General features: G+C 42.4%; 1 protein-coding gene across 2 annotated transcripts in view; it reads right to left on the bottom strand.

The window, feature by feature from the left end:
- ZSWIM8 (zinc finger SWIM-type containing 8) overlaps positions 1 to 14,955 on the bottom strand; it is a 177,517-nt gene that overhangs the window by 12,225 nt on the left and 150,337 nt on the right. Inside the window, exons 14-23 of one of the 2 annotated variants that reach the window (XM_075348847.1) lie at positions 12,796 to 12,894; positions 9,587 to 9,711; positions 9,039 to 9,186; positions 8,055 to 8,204; positions 5,522 to 5,744; positions 5,132 to 5,421; positions 3,325 to 3,548; positions 2,625 to 3,098; positions 1,915 to 2,083; positions 682 to 855 (exon numbers count right to left, since the gene is read on the bottom strand). In XM_075348847.1, the coding sequence (XP_075204962.1) occupies positions 682 to 855; positions 1,915 to 2,083; positions 2,625 to 3,098; positions 3,325 to 3,548; positions 5,132 to 5,421; positions 5,522 to 5,744; positions 8,055 to 8,204; positions 9,039 to 9,186; positions 9,587 to 9,711; positions 12,796 to 12,894 (2,076 nt within the window). Of the gene's footprint in view, positions 1 to 681; positions 856 to 1,914; positions 2,084 to 2,624; positions 3,099 to 3,324; positions 3,549 to 5,131; positions 5,422 to 5,521; positions 5,745 to 8,054; positions 8,205 to 8,951; positions 9,187 to 9,586; positions 9,712 to 12,795; positions 12,895 to 14,955 lie in introns of both variants that reach the window. The other variant, XM_075348846.1, reaches the window with a different exon arrangement.

Here is a 14,955-nt window from a genome sequence, read left to right as displayed (position 1 = left end):
TGTGTCCACGGGAAAATGTTTCTGCGTATTTTTCTGCATCAAAATCCGCAGCTTTCCCGCAAAATCCGCACCTTTTCATAGGTGCGGATTTGCCGCGGATTTGATGCAGATTTTTTTTTCCCAATTTTAAAGCTAAAATCCGGAAGAAAATCCACAACAATAATTGACATGTTGCAGATTTTTCCGGACGAAAATCCGCACGATTTCCGCAGCGGAAAAATCCGCAGCGTGGACACAGCATTTCCAAAATGCCATAGAAATGGCTGGGGAGTAGCTGTGCTGCAGATTTTCGGGAAATCCGCGGCTTTTCTGTGAGAAATCCGCGCATTTTCCGCAGCGTGGACACATAGCCTTAGAGTCATATAGAGAAAGTTGATGTTGAGCGGAGGCACCATCATACCTTACAGTGATTACCTCCGCTGTTGGGTAGATCCACATTAGGCTCATTTATTTGAATCAAAGAAGACTCTTTCCGCTTCTGTTACTGTGTATGCGTGTATGGGGTCATAGTACTTTGCTGGTATCTGGTAACTGCATCTCCATGTTTACGGTGCATTATGTTGTACTGTTTTAATGCATATCAATTAAATATTTTTTATAAATAGGTATTTGGTTGGTATATGTAGTTTGGTTATGCCTATTTATATCCTATTTTGGTCTAAGTAACACCCATTTACTTACCAACACGATACGCAGAGTGAAGGTAGTGCAGACCCTGTGGACTGACAGGCTGGCTGTGCTGCTCATCCTCCGCAGGGAAGCTCCCTGTTACCAGCTGTGCGGGTTGGGTGGTTAGTGTTGTCAGATTAGTGCCTGGGATGGCTGGAAATGTAGTCCCTGTGTGAACACTCCCTACTGGAAAGAAGGGTCACAGGGTAAGGAAGTAAATTTGACACCATATACCCACGTCTTTTACATTAACCAAAAGTATATCAGATCAGGAGAGAACCATTAATGAATGTATTCAGTAATACTGCAAGAAAAATTAACGATTTATGTGTAGGGGGAGATAAGTCAATGAAGCCGAGCAGGGCAGGGAGAAGCTAGAAGAGCCAAAACCTAATGCCTGTTCTCCCAGTCCTTTCACTGATACGACATTTCAGATGCCAGTAATTAGGAAACCTATCCCTGATTCATGTAGGCCGTGGTCAAGATAGCATCAATTACCCAACAGCTTTGCTAGAATTAAAAAATCCCAAAACCTAGAAGTCTGCATGTACGTCCACTAAGATACACTGAGACTTGGTGACGTAACTTCTGACTTCTGGCAAGTAAGACGTTACAGTCACGAGGTGGCACCGTGGGGCCGGAGCGATATCGGTAAAAGGTGAAGACGCTGGAAGGAGAGTATTTGACAAGGGGATATTTAAAGCGCCACTCCAACACTGACAAAAAATATGCTGGCGTGGCGCTTTAAAGAATCTCTCCAAATCTGCACATCTGGTTTACAGGAACATGCATACAGGAGAAGAATAATATATGTACACACATTTCATTTATATAATTATATATATATATATATATATATATATATATATATATATATATATATACATATATATAAATAATCACATTCAAAATAAAGGAAAACATACATGGGGCAGTGGATATGAAGCTAGGAATTAAATGTTCACAATGAAAGGTTCAATCACATCATATTACACAAGATGGATATTTTCTATTTGTAAAATAAAGTCCTGATATCGTATATGGCACTTGGCCCCCAAGAGTTCACTTCCTCTGGAGACGGTATCTAAAGTGAATCTGAATTGTTCCTTAGTAACCCATCTTTCCTCCTTAATGCTTCTATTCTTTAGTGAAGGATTATAGCAACACCCAGTGGTAAAAACATGAAAATGCCACAATGGTGAGAAATGATTATTCTACCTGGTAACGAGGGTGATTGGCACTTACTTGCTACATTAGATGTTAGCGACAGTCCTGCTTCTGTGTGATAAGGGTGGACAGCAATCTGTGTCATAGAAGGGACCGGAGCCCCTGGAAAGGACACAGCTGTGGCTGCGATAGAAGGAGTTGTTACTGTGTATGGATACTGGGCACCAATGAACGCTGGATGAACGCCCTGCAAATAAGGGGAAAATTACACAGTCATTAGGCTCTGCACAATCTGAAGGACGCAGTAATCATGCCGAACTGATTACTATGTATGTGCCATGTTTAGAAATGGTCTTTACAAAACTGTAATTCACCACTAGACAGGCTTCTGACGAGCACTGTGGGAGGACTGCTCATTGTTGCCTGCCAGGGATCACTAGGAAGGCAAATCCTGATCTCGTTTTCCTTCTTAATGTTGAGATCAAACTGATTGATCTGTCTAATCATGCATTTTACCGATCCATTCATTGTCTACTGGACTGACTGAGAAAGCCAAGTAGAGCTCAACTGTCTCCTGCCCTGTAGGATCATTTCAATGTTTAGCTTGAGAAATATGACTGTAATAACCCAATGATGTTAACACAAGAACACACTCATATGTTATGCCTTGTTAAAAAACAAAAACGGCCAAAGTAAGATTTCCACCGAGAACCCCAGCAATGGCCACTGGCCTATATATATGATATACAGCCTTATTCTGTGCCACGTATCTCCCCCATGTTATTTACCTGTGTGTACAGTGTTCCAGGAACTGGGAAGACTGCTGGCTGTGGGATCTGCTGGCGAGGGATTCCAATGTACTGCGGATTACACACCGTGGGTATGTGTGTCTGTAGAGTAGTATAAGGGTGTAGTCCTTGGCTGTGTGCATGAGCCATAGCAGTATGCTGCTGGTAGATGGTTGACCCGACTGATATCACCGGGACCACAGTTGCAGCAGTCACCGCAGCTGCCACGGTCACAGTGGAGGTATCTGGTATTATCCTATTGTCTGTCAGTCCACGCACGACCTCCGGCACAGAACGAGCTCCTCCTGTACTGCAACCAGTAGCGCCTTCTCTTTGTGCTGGAGTGCCACCCACCATTTGCTCATACAGCCAATACCACTGATGAGCCACTTCAAACAAGACTTCTGGGTAAACACCTCCTCCTTTCGCGGCATCTTCCACAGCCATGCATGCCTTCTCTAGCATCAAGTTATCCTAGGAAGAAAAACGTTTTGAAGTAACTGGATTAGCTGATGGCATCTTTACACCACATTGCACAAAAACAAATTTAAATTTCCTCCCTTGTATCTTAAAAAAAAAAAAAAAAAAAAAAAAAAAAGAAGTACTTTCCTTACATCTGTAGAGTTTGGCTCAGGTCAAAGAGTAATGATAATTGTGAGCTAGAAGGTAAATCCTGCTGTCATCCCTCATCTGTACATACCTGCTCCTTGCATTGTACCAACGCTCTCTGGATCTCGTTGGGGTTCAGGGCATGTGCATGAGGGAGGCAGCTCAGAGCCAGTTCTGCAGCGGCACGAACCATATTGGAATCTCTCGCTCTGGAAGCCCTGTCTGCCAGAGAGGCCACCTCTGGTGGAGTAAGATGGCCATCCCAGCACTCCACAAGTATATTTAGAGCCGCACTTCCAATCTCCATTGCCTGCCCTGAAATCCAAAATTAGGTCAATGAGCACAAATTAATATGAATAAAAATACGGGGTATAATAATTAGTGATGGGCGGATGCGTGGATACCTGGGATAGGTGGGTCCAACCAGATTTTTATTTTTTATATAAAAAAAAAAAAAAAAACCCAGTTCCAGCCCGAAATTGATCTCAGATATCTGCCTTGTGGTAGAAGGGATAGAGGGATTAGAGCAAGCACATTATACTTAGTCTCCATCACGACTGTAATGCTACTTCCGGGGCCGCTCATTAACCCTCATACATATTCACTGCTTCCTCCGCCCACCAGCAGCGTCTCGGATTGGTTGCAGTCAGATGCGCCCCCACCCTGTGTGACAGCGTGTCTGACTGCTTGCAATGACATGCGCTGTGTGTGGGTCTCTATTGGTGTAAAAATAAACAAATTGGCGTACGGTCCCCCGCAATCTCATGATACCCAACAAAGATAACGCATATGGCTACAGCCTGCAGCCCTCAGCTGTGTGCTTATCTTGGATGTGGTGTATCAAAATAAGAACCACAAGCGGCTTTTTAAAAATAAATAAATTATTTTAACAAATAGAGTGCGATTCTCCTCTCAATAAAGCCGACAGCTGAGGGCTGGTATTCTCAGGCTGGGAAGACCCATGGTTATTGGGCTCCCCCAGCCTAAAAATAGCAGCCTGCAGCTGCCCAGTATTGTTATATCCATTAGACGAACTTTACCACTTTATGAAAATAAGAACCACAAGCGGCTTTTTAAAAATAAATAAATTATTTTAACAAATAGAGTGCGATTCTCCTCTCAATAAAGTTGACAGCTGAGGGCTGGTATTCTCAGGCTGGGAAGACCCATGGTTATTGGGCCCCCCCAGCCTAAAAATAGCAGCCTGCAGCTGCCCAGTATTGTTATATCCATTATACGAACTTTGCCCGGCTCATACCGATTGCCCTGGTGCAGTACTAATCAGGGTAATAAGGGGTTAATAACAGCTTATTATTATGCATGAAGGATAATGAGTGTCCAGAAGCCGTGTTTCAGCTGCGCGGGAGACTCGGTAAGTATAAACGTGCCTGCTTTCCCCTTTTTTTTTTTTCTTCATTTTTCCTTTATTATTTTAATTACTCAAGTTGCCAGATCTGGATCGTTACCCGGTGTTCCCTGTGAGTTCCGGGCATGGGGTCGGTGCTCGGGTACATTTGAACCCACGCAGATCCGGACTTTTACAGTCCAGGTCCGCCCATCACTAATAATAATGTGTACTCTATAGTGATGGGCTATGATATATAGTGATTAATAGTAACTATTTGTGATTGGATTATGCCTTCTGAATACAGAGTACTTATTCCAGTATTCGTCACAAGAAAAATGCTCGGGTTCCCTATTGACTTGCATTAGGTTTGTTATTCGTGACAAATACCGGAATTGTACTTTGGATTCATTATGAATAATCCGAGCACGAACACTTACTTTTCACCCATCACTAGTGATCTAGAAAAACAGCTGCAGTCCCACTATGGGTTACTTTGGCCAATGCTTTCCAACTTCACTAGACATTTCAATTACCTATATATGTCTCTCACCTGTTATCCAGGAGACGTGTGAAGAATAGGTCCTAGATAGCCAGTTTGGAGACACAAAATTGTGAAGGCCCAGAGCATAAAGACCTATCTCAAAGGCACAGAGGTGCAGGTTGCGATGGGGCCCTTGGTGTCCACCGCTGGAGGAGGGATGTGTAAAAATGGAAGTGCTGCTGTTCCCACCAGCTTTTATGAGGACAGTCTTGGCCAGTTCAAAATAGAAATGGGCAGCTGCTTCAGAAGGTTGATTAGGTACATGGGGAGCATGGCTCTCCAGACGACGTCCTTTGTATCTGGACAATAGACACAATCAAGTAATTTACTTAAAATGGTTTCTGGACCATAAAAAAGAAATTTGCATGCATATTTTACTGCAGCAAAAGCAGTGTTTACCTTCCAACTTCCACGGTCTTGGCTCTGGCTCCACCACTTGCCCTCCTGCTCCCACTAGATGATGATGATCCAAGTGAGTCACTTGAGGAGCTGCTGATACTATCACTGTCCTGCCCACGTCCCCAAGGAGTAGCACCCCAACCTCCACGCAGTGGTCGGCGACTAAGAGTCGGGGAGCTGTCAGATGTAGTTTCTGGTGCGCTGCTGTCAATGCTGGCCATACCTTTTGTTAATAAAATATATATATATATATAAAACATGAGCATTAAATAAAAACTATCTAGACAGTAACGTCCCCACCAAGAACTCATACATTCCACCTTATGAGTACAGCACACTAATGCTGTTACTGAGAGTATAGATTGGGTTACAGGAAATCGTATAAATCTGGCACTAACAATCATAGTGTGGGCACTGGGGGCTCCTGCTTTCTATGTAGGGAGTGTGGCCCCTTATAAAACTTCATTTACTCCTCATATTGAGTCACCAGGAGATGCTCAAGTCAAGCAAAAAGAGCACACGGATCTTTATAAGCGGTCATCAGGTGCTGCCTATGAGGTTGGAAAGAAATCTGTTGAATCTGTGAATTCTGCACTGCTGAGAATTAATGAGATGAGTGGGCAAATTCCTGGAGTGCGATCTGTCAACGCGTTTCAGAGTTTACCAACTCCATTAGGACATTGTGATTTGTCCTGATGAAGGAGTTGGTAAGCTCTGAGACGTGTACACAAATCACACTCAATGAATCTGTCTACTCTCCTCATTACTTCTCGACAGTACAGGATTAACCAATTCCTTTCCAATCCCATATACAGTGGTACCTCGGTTTTCATTGATCTCGGTTATCGTTGATTTCGGTTTTCGTTGATTGCCTCGGTTTTCGTCTGTTCTTGTCTGCTTGCCCACGTGACTACGCTGCTATTTTTGCTAAAACAAAGGGTGATCCATGCATTCTCTGGCTATGTGTGGCATTATGTGAGTGTCACTCCGCTTGTCAGTTTCAAAATGTATGTAAGAAATGTAAGATAAAATGTATTTATTCTTTACATTAGTGTTTCATATTCATTTAATATTCCTTTTATATTCATTTCTTATTGTTTTTAGTATTAAACACAATCTTTATTCCTTATAAAATGTGCTTTTGGTATGTATTTTAGAGTGTCTAAAACAAATTATTTGGATTTACATTGATTCCTATGGAAATAATTGCTTTGGTTTTAGTCGGCTTCGGTTTTCATTGATTGTATCAACGAAAACCAAGGTATCACTGTACAGACTTTGTTGTGGGTCTGCAGCAGCCATTCTAACCTGAATAAGTAGTTGTGTCTCACACAACTACACCAGGTGAGCACCATCACTTATACTTTTACTTCACCCCCCCCCCCCCCCCCGGGATAAGACTATTGCACGCTCTGTCCCCTCCAAATTGCCTGGCAGTCAGCAATGGTAACCCACAATGGAAGTTAAAGAGGTTTTCTAATTGCATACATTTATGGCATATCCTTATCCTTTGGATATGCCATATATGATTAAAAAAAAAACAGGCCCCACCTAAGAGACCCGCATGCATCTCCAAAACAGGGCCACGTCTTACTGCAACATGACTAGCCGGATCAGTGAGCATGTGCAGCTCTCTTCATTAACTTCTATAGGGGCTCTGAAAATAGTAGAAATTGCTTTGGAATACTTTTTTAAAACAAGGAGTGTAATAAAAAAAAAAAGTTTCTTATGTTCAGAATTTCCTTGAACTGGGAGGGGCACTTTGCACACTACGACATCGTAGGTGTCGGAGGGGTCATGTCGAAAGTGACGCACTTCCGGCGTCGCACTCGACATTGTAGTGTGTAAATCCTAGATGATACGATTAACGAGGGCAAAATCGTCGTAATCGTATCATCGGTGTAGTGTCTGGGAATTCCATAATTACGCGACTGCGACAGGTACGATGTTGTTCCTCGTTCCTGCGGCAGCACACATCGCTGTGTGTGAAGCCGCAGGAGCGAGGAACATCTCCTACCTGCGTCCTGCAGCTCACGCCGGCTATGCGGAATGACAGAGGTGGGCGGGATGTTTACGTCCTGCTCATCTCCACCCCTCCGCTTCTATTGGCCGCCTGCCATGTGACGTCGCTATGACGCCGCACAACCCACCCCTTTAAAAAGGAGGCGGTTCGCCGGCCAGATCGACGTCACAAGGCAGGTGAGTCCATGTGAAGCTGCCGTAGCGATAATGTTCGCTACGGCAGCTATCACAAGATATCGCTGCTGCGACGGGGGCGGGGGCTATCGTGCTCGGCATCGCAAGCATCAGCTTGCAATGTCGTTGTGTGCAAAGTGCCCCTAATACTGCGGTCAGATCTGCCCAGTGGCCCAAACCAACTTCAGTCTCATATAAATAGACCAGACCGATTTCAAAGTGGTCTGCTGTGTTTGCAGGCACCAATGACGCTTCTAGAGGCATCAATGCAACCTCTAACTATAAGCATCCATAATACATCAATACATTGCAGGAGATGTGACTGAATGTCAATTACCTGTGTGCTTTTTTTTCTGACGCACTGGTGACCCCCAACACCTCCCGTTATATCCTCCTCGGTTTCCCAAGGCAAGGCGGCTAGGAACTTTTCCTTCCTGTTTGTACACTTGTGCTTCCACTGGTTCGCTGCTTGATTTCTGGGAGTTTTCTGTAACACACACATACAACATTGTTAAAGCAGGTAATGTGTTAATACACTCACAGAATACTTACAGGGGGTGTCCAGTGAAAATAAGTTATCCCCTATCTGCAAGACAGGTGATAACTTTCTCACCGGTGAGGGTGCAACTGCTGATATGGGCAATGATTGCCTGTTACAAAACGGATCGGCAAGTTGGATGTCTGACCAGCGAATCATTCATTATTGTTTGGAAAAAGTTGAGCGCGTGAACTGAGCGCAAATGAAGCCTGCACCCTGCCACTCTATTCTAACTAACATAAAAGTGCCCCATTCTGCCGATCAGTGCAGGCTCCAGCGGTCAGACCCCCATGATCAGTAAGTTATCATCTAACGTGGATAGGCGATAACTTGTTCTCACCGGACAATCCCTTTTAGTGCGCTTCTCAGATTACTAAGAAACACTTGAGTCTAGGAGCTATTGTTTCCCCATGCAGAGAACAAAACAAATGTGTAATGAGACTTATAGGCCCGGCAATGCAGTCTGGTAAAACAGCAATTCATTGAGCTTAGCATTGGTTAGAAAAAGCGGATTCTCGAGCACTGATTTTTGCTATTGAACCTGAAAAAATAAGAATTACAGTTTGTCTGAACATCGTGAGAGGAGATCAAAAGACCACCAGGGGGCACCATAACACATGTAACAGCAACATCAGTAACATGATCATTGTTGACATTACAATGGGCAGGAAAAAAACAGCAAGGTGAGTGAGGTACCCTGTGCGTTCTTCTCTGAGAAGTTTTCAGTGATCCCGCCATGGACTGCATTGGTCACACCTGGCTGCTGGTGAGTGGCTGGGCTACCTGATATTAGGATGGCTGCTGTGGACTGGGAGGCATGTTTAGAAGGAGATTTTTGACTGGCTGCCGTTGGTTTACTGGAAGAATAGAAGGAACTCAGAGTCTGAGGTTTGTGAGTTTGACTTTCTCGATCCAATAGCTTGTCCAAAATCTGGAATTAAGGTGAGAAATAAAGAAAAAAACGTGAGTTAAAGTAAATCGGTAAGATTACATGCTTCAATAGCAAATTGCTAGAATATGTTGTCACTTACTGATTGGAGGTGGTCTAATCTCTGGGCCCCCACCAATTACTACAACCCATCAGACGTAATGATAGTAACCCAGCAGCTCTGCTGTATTCACCCCAGGCGTCTCCCTGTGCAGAGGCTGACGGCTCCGAGCCCTGTATTGCCTGTTATTGTGTATAGAGTAGCATTGTGGACTATGCCACGTGTTACTGAGGCTATGGAGTGGCTTTCTAGTGTAACAGTTTCTCTTTCCCAAACCGGATAATAAGTGGCACACACATCATGAGGTGCTGAATATACTGTTGGTTTCAGTTCTTTAAGTACCTTTTTCAGCTTGGATTGATCATCTTTGTAGGTAATCATTAGAGCTAGTGCCAAATCACCCTTCTCTCTTCTCGTTCCCTCACAAAGCAAAGGATGCTCTGCTTCACTGACTGTGGTCTTCATGCCTGGGCAAATGAGTTACAACAAAAGCAGTTACAGCCGGATATTTTCACTGCTTATATCGATATGTACAAGAGGGAGTACAAAAGAGCCAGTCATTTTGAACCTGGTAATACTCTCTGTGACATGTGCCATCTGCTAAAAATGTGTACAGACAGAACAAAACGCAAAAAACCTATTACATCAAGAGCCTGGACAACTTTCCTGTCTGAGGGGTAGCTGATATATTAAAAATGACAGTGAAACGTCTCCCATTGGACTAAAAAGGTGGAAACATAAGTCTGAACACTTTGGCATTTTTTCCACTCATTCTAATGATCAAATTCTGTATTTAATCTTTCCTAACCTCCACGCTATGAGACAAGTTATCTCCTTTTCTTGTTTCTATTAGTAGGCCATGTTAATATTAATAGTAGCCTTACAGTGCCTGTACATGCCGCAAAAGTGTGCTAGACGACCAGAGAGCCGCCACCTACCATCATGGCCACGGTTACAAGTTTAGGATTCACATCTGTGCACAATAATAGAATACCTTCCCTCCACAATGCCCCCTGCCATGATGGGAACACGATCATTAAACACTTCAAAACAATTCAATACAGTCTGGCTCAGTCTATTGCTACTAATGATCATATGCATAATAGGAAAAAAGACTAATATCAGATCAAAAATATATATCAGTATATGTAGACGTGATGAAATCTCTTTGCAGTGCATCTTGCTGCAAGGAGCATACTGCAGATTTAGATACAGTGCCTTGCGAAAGTGTTCGGCTCTCTTGAATTTTTCAACCTTTTCCCACATTTCAGGCTTCAAACCTAAAGATAAAAATTATAATGTTATGGTGAAGAATCAACAACAAGTGGGACACAATTGTGAAGGTGAACGATATTTATTGCTTATTTTAAACTTTTATAAAAAATAAATGACTGAAAAGTAGTGGGGTGTGCAATATTATTCATCCCCTTTACTTTCAGTGCAGCAAACTCACTCCAGAAGTTCATTGAGGATCTCTGAATGATCCAATGTTGTCCTAAACGACTAATGATGATAAATATAAGCCACCTGTGTGTAATCAAGTCTCCATGTAAATGCACCTGCTCTGTGATAGCCTCAGTGTTCTGTTTAAAGAGCAGATAGCATCATGAAGACCAAGGAACACAACAGGCAGGTCCGTGATACTGTAGTAGAGAAGTTTAAAGCTGGATTTGGTTACAAAAAGATTTCCAAAACTTTAAACATCCCAAAAAGCACTGTGCAAGCGATCATATTGAAATGGAAGGAGTATCATACCACTGTAAATCTACCAAGACCCAGATGTCCATCCAAACTTTCATCTCAAACAAGGAGAAGACTGATCAGAGATGCAGCCAGGAGGCCCATCATCACTATGGATGAACTGCAGAGATCTACAGCTGAGGTGGGAGAGTCTGTCCATAGGACAACAATCAGTCGTACACTACACAAATCTGGCCTTTATGGAAGAGTAGCCAGGAGAAAGCCATTTCTCAAAGATGGCCATAAAAAGTGTCGTTTAAAGTTTTCCACAAGCCACCTGGGAGACACACCAAACATGTGGAAGAAGGTGCTCTGGTCAGATGAAACCAAAATCAAACTATTTGGGCGCAATGCCAAACGATATGTTTGGCGTAAAAGCAACACCGCTCATCACCGTGAACACATCATCCCCACTGTCAAACATGGTGGTGGCAGCATCTTGGTTTGGGCCTGCTTTTCTTCAGCAGGGACATGGAAGATGGTTAAAATTGATGGGAAGATGGATAGAGCCAAATACATGACAATTCTTGAAGAAAACCTGTTGGAGTCTGCAGAAGACCTGAGACTGGGATGGAGATTTGTCTTCCAACAAGACAATGATCCCAAATATAAAGCAAAATCTACAATGGAATGGTTCACAAATAAACATATCCAGGTGTTAGAATGACCAAGTCAAAGTCCAGACCTGAATCCAATCGAGAATCTGTGGAAAGAGCTGAAAACTGCTGTTCACAAACGCTCTCCATCCAACCTCACTCAGCTCGCTGTTTTAAAAAGGAAGAATGGGCAAGAATTTCAGTCTCTCAATGTGCAAAACTGATAGAGACATACCCCAAGCGACTTGCAGCTGTAATCGCAGCAAAAGGTGGCGCTTCAAAGTATTAACTTAAGGGGGATGAATAATATTGCACGCCACAATTTTCAGTTATTTATTTTTTTTAAAAAAAAAAAGTTTAAAATAAGCAATAAATTTCATTCAACTTCACAATTGTGTCCCACTTGTTGTTGATTCGTCACCATAACATTAACATTTTTATATCTTTATGTTTGAAGCCTGAAATGTGGGAAAAGGTTTAAAAATTCAAGGGGGATGAATACTTTCACAAGACACTGTAATCACAGCTTACACAGTTTTCGGACTATTTATGTGTCGGTTCCAGAGACCCATGAGATCCAACCCCCTCCCCCCGCCCCCATGCATTGTACTGCACTTTGCTGCAGATTTCCACTGCGGAATCTGATATGTACTGTAGATCAGCAGCTAATCTACATTTGCCATAGGTTGCGCGTACTCGTGAAGACTCCATTTACACATAGTTTCCCCACATTTTTAAAACTGGGGTGTTTATCATGAAAGGGACATTTGCATTGACATCAATAACAATGGGAAGAATCACTCTTTTTATAGAAATGTATTATTTTCCCCGAAGCTAGCTTAAAAAAAAAAAAAAAAAATGAGTTTATACCATTGCCAACCAATAAATATTAATAAAGCGTGTCCAATAAATGTACCAGCCATTAGCCGGAACTAATTATTTCCATACCGCGAAAATAACAATTATAGTTAATGGCGGTTGTTATAGTTTGGATCGTTAGCAATAACGGTTACATCTGTGGACAGTCGCCATAATGCTGCTGCTTTTATATGCAAAAACAAGCCTATTATGAGCATGTATAACGCTCTATAAGTACGTACTTGTTTTATAGCTCAGGTACAAAAATGCTGGGTTGTATTATACACTAATGTGCGAAAAGAATTAAACAGCAAAACAACTACATTTATGAGGCCATGATATAAATATATTACCTACCTAGCGCAGCAACAGCTGCCTCAAAGCCCAGCTCCTCGTCCCCAGGCATCTCATTGTTACGGTTACGACTTGGAGGACGCGAACCAGTCGGGGAGACCACTGCAAGACAAAACGGCACAATCACACATCTGTACTCTTGACTATGACGAGAAGTGGCGCGGCTCCCTTTCTATGGCACTTCAATGTATCATATGAATTATCTCCATGCAGAGCAAATCAACCAGGGAGATTTGTTACATCCATCAGACGGTTATTATTCCAAATAACGTATTCAAGGTATTTCTGTCATTACATTTCCTTACAGAGTTTGTTTAATAAAAATTACAACGTTAAATGACAAGTACACATATTGAAGCAGTGTGTGGGTCATATGGATGTAATAGACCTACGGGAATGATCGAAGGCACCAATTTTTTAGAACAAAAAATTCTAAGAAGAACCGATTGGGTCAAAGATGACACATTTTTTTAGTGGTTAAAAATTAATGAATACTAACTGGCAGTATGACTAGAACAGGGGCCTCTGATCCTACATGGATATTGGGACAATAAAACTCTCACACCACTAATCAAAGCTAATTAAGGATTCACTTTCTAAGCTCAGTGTTTATTTAAATGTCTTATTATGCCATCCCTCTGCTCTGTTTGGGCATATATTTGTGTTTCTTCAGATATTTTGTCATACCATGCCTGATGAAGGGACCTGAGGTGTCTCGAAAGCTTGCTTTGTAACATCACTTTATTTTATTTATTTTAGTTAGCCATTAAAAGGTATCACAAGATTATAATTTTGTTCCTCTCACTGAGAACATTCAATAATAGAACAGGGGTTTCACATGTATAAATATCTAAAAGTCAAGTACAAGTATCTATGCAGAGGTTTAAGGTTAGATACAAAAAATCCAATATATAGGAGAAAAAAACAAAAACATTTGGCTGTAAAAATCAGGGTCAGTAAAAGTAAAAACACAGAAAAAGGAATTAGAATTGGAACACAGTTCACAAATGTGGTATGTATAGCAATCATGCAATAGCTATAGTCATAGTACATATCATTATTGTAGGGCCGGAACTATGTATGTTGCCAATAATACTTGTGTTAGTACATATAACCGCTGTAGCTGTAGTACATGGTATAAATATGCTAATAATGTAACTGTGAAGAAAAGATATAGCATAATTACAGCATAGGGTATCTCAGATACAGCGTGTTATTCACTAATGTCAAGAGCAAGTATGTAGGGGAGCCTCCCAAGTATAAACATGATAAATAAGGGGTATTTACCTGTGCAGAAGAGGACCTGTATGTATATAAGAACCCAGGCCGCAGCGTAAAACATATAAATCACTTTATAATACTCATCTAAACGGTTGGTGCGGACTGGTCGGATGGGTGTCTCCGTTCTCCAGGTCCGGCGCCTCCTCTTTCGGCCATCTTTGTCCTCCTTCTGAAGCCAGGGTGCATGACACGTTGCACACAGGCCGGCATTGAAGTCCCGGACTTGTATACTACAATACTTTGATCTCCCTGCTCAGGGCAGATCAAAGTGCACTAGCGCAGAACCTCAGTGCCGGCGAGCGTGTATGATGTAGGACACGTAATGCACCCAGGCTTCAGACAAAGGACAAAGATGGCTGAAAGAGGAGGCACCGGACCCGGAGAACAGAGACACCCATCCAACCAGTCTGCTCCTCACCGACCGTTTGAGTATTATAAAGTGACTTTTACGTTGTACACAGCAGCGTGGTTCTTATATACAGCATGGTAGAATGCTGTATATAAAATCTGGTGACAGGTTCCCCTTAATTAATAATTAGGGCAGTGTTTCTGTGACCTGACTGTGAATTAAAATGATTCTTCAGTGTCTAACCCAGTGTCGGCAAAGAAGAGTAAGCATGAACTACACAGTCTGGCCTGAGGAAGCAACCAAATAATTGGTCTGTGGCAAACAGGACAAATCTTACCCTGTGTAATAATTACTTACATTACAAAATCCTATTCCCCATGACGTCAGTACGATCAAGAGGGACCCCAAGGGTTAATTCCCAAGGGACAGACAGACGTGCAGTTCTGTTTCCACAAATTACAACCTTTGCACTTTAGGCATACTATGTACCACAGGTAAACACAAATCTTGCCTTTTATATCAAATTGTGAGTG

The sequence above is a fragment of the Anomaloglossus baeobatrachus genome, chromosome 5 (assembly GCF_048569485.1).
Source record: "Anomaloglossus baeobatrachus isolate aAnoBae1 chromosome 5, aAnoBae1.hap1, whole genome shotgun sequence".
NCBI lineage: Eukaryota > Metazoa > Chordata > Amphibia > Anura > Aromobatidae > Anomaloglossus > Anomaloglossus baeobatrachus.
Note: the sequence above shows the minus strand (reverse complement) of the source record. Positions and strands in the feature narration are given on the sequence as shown.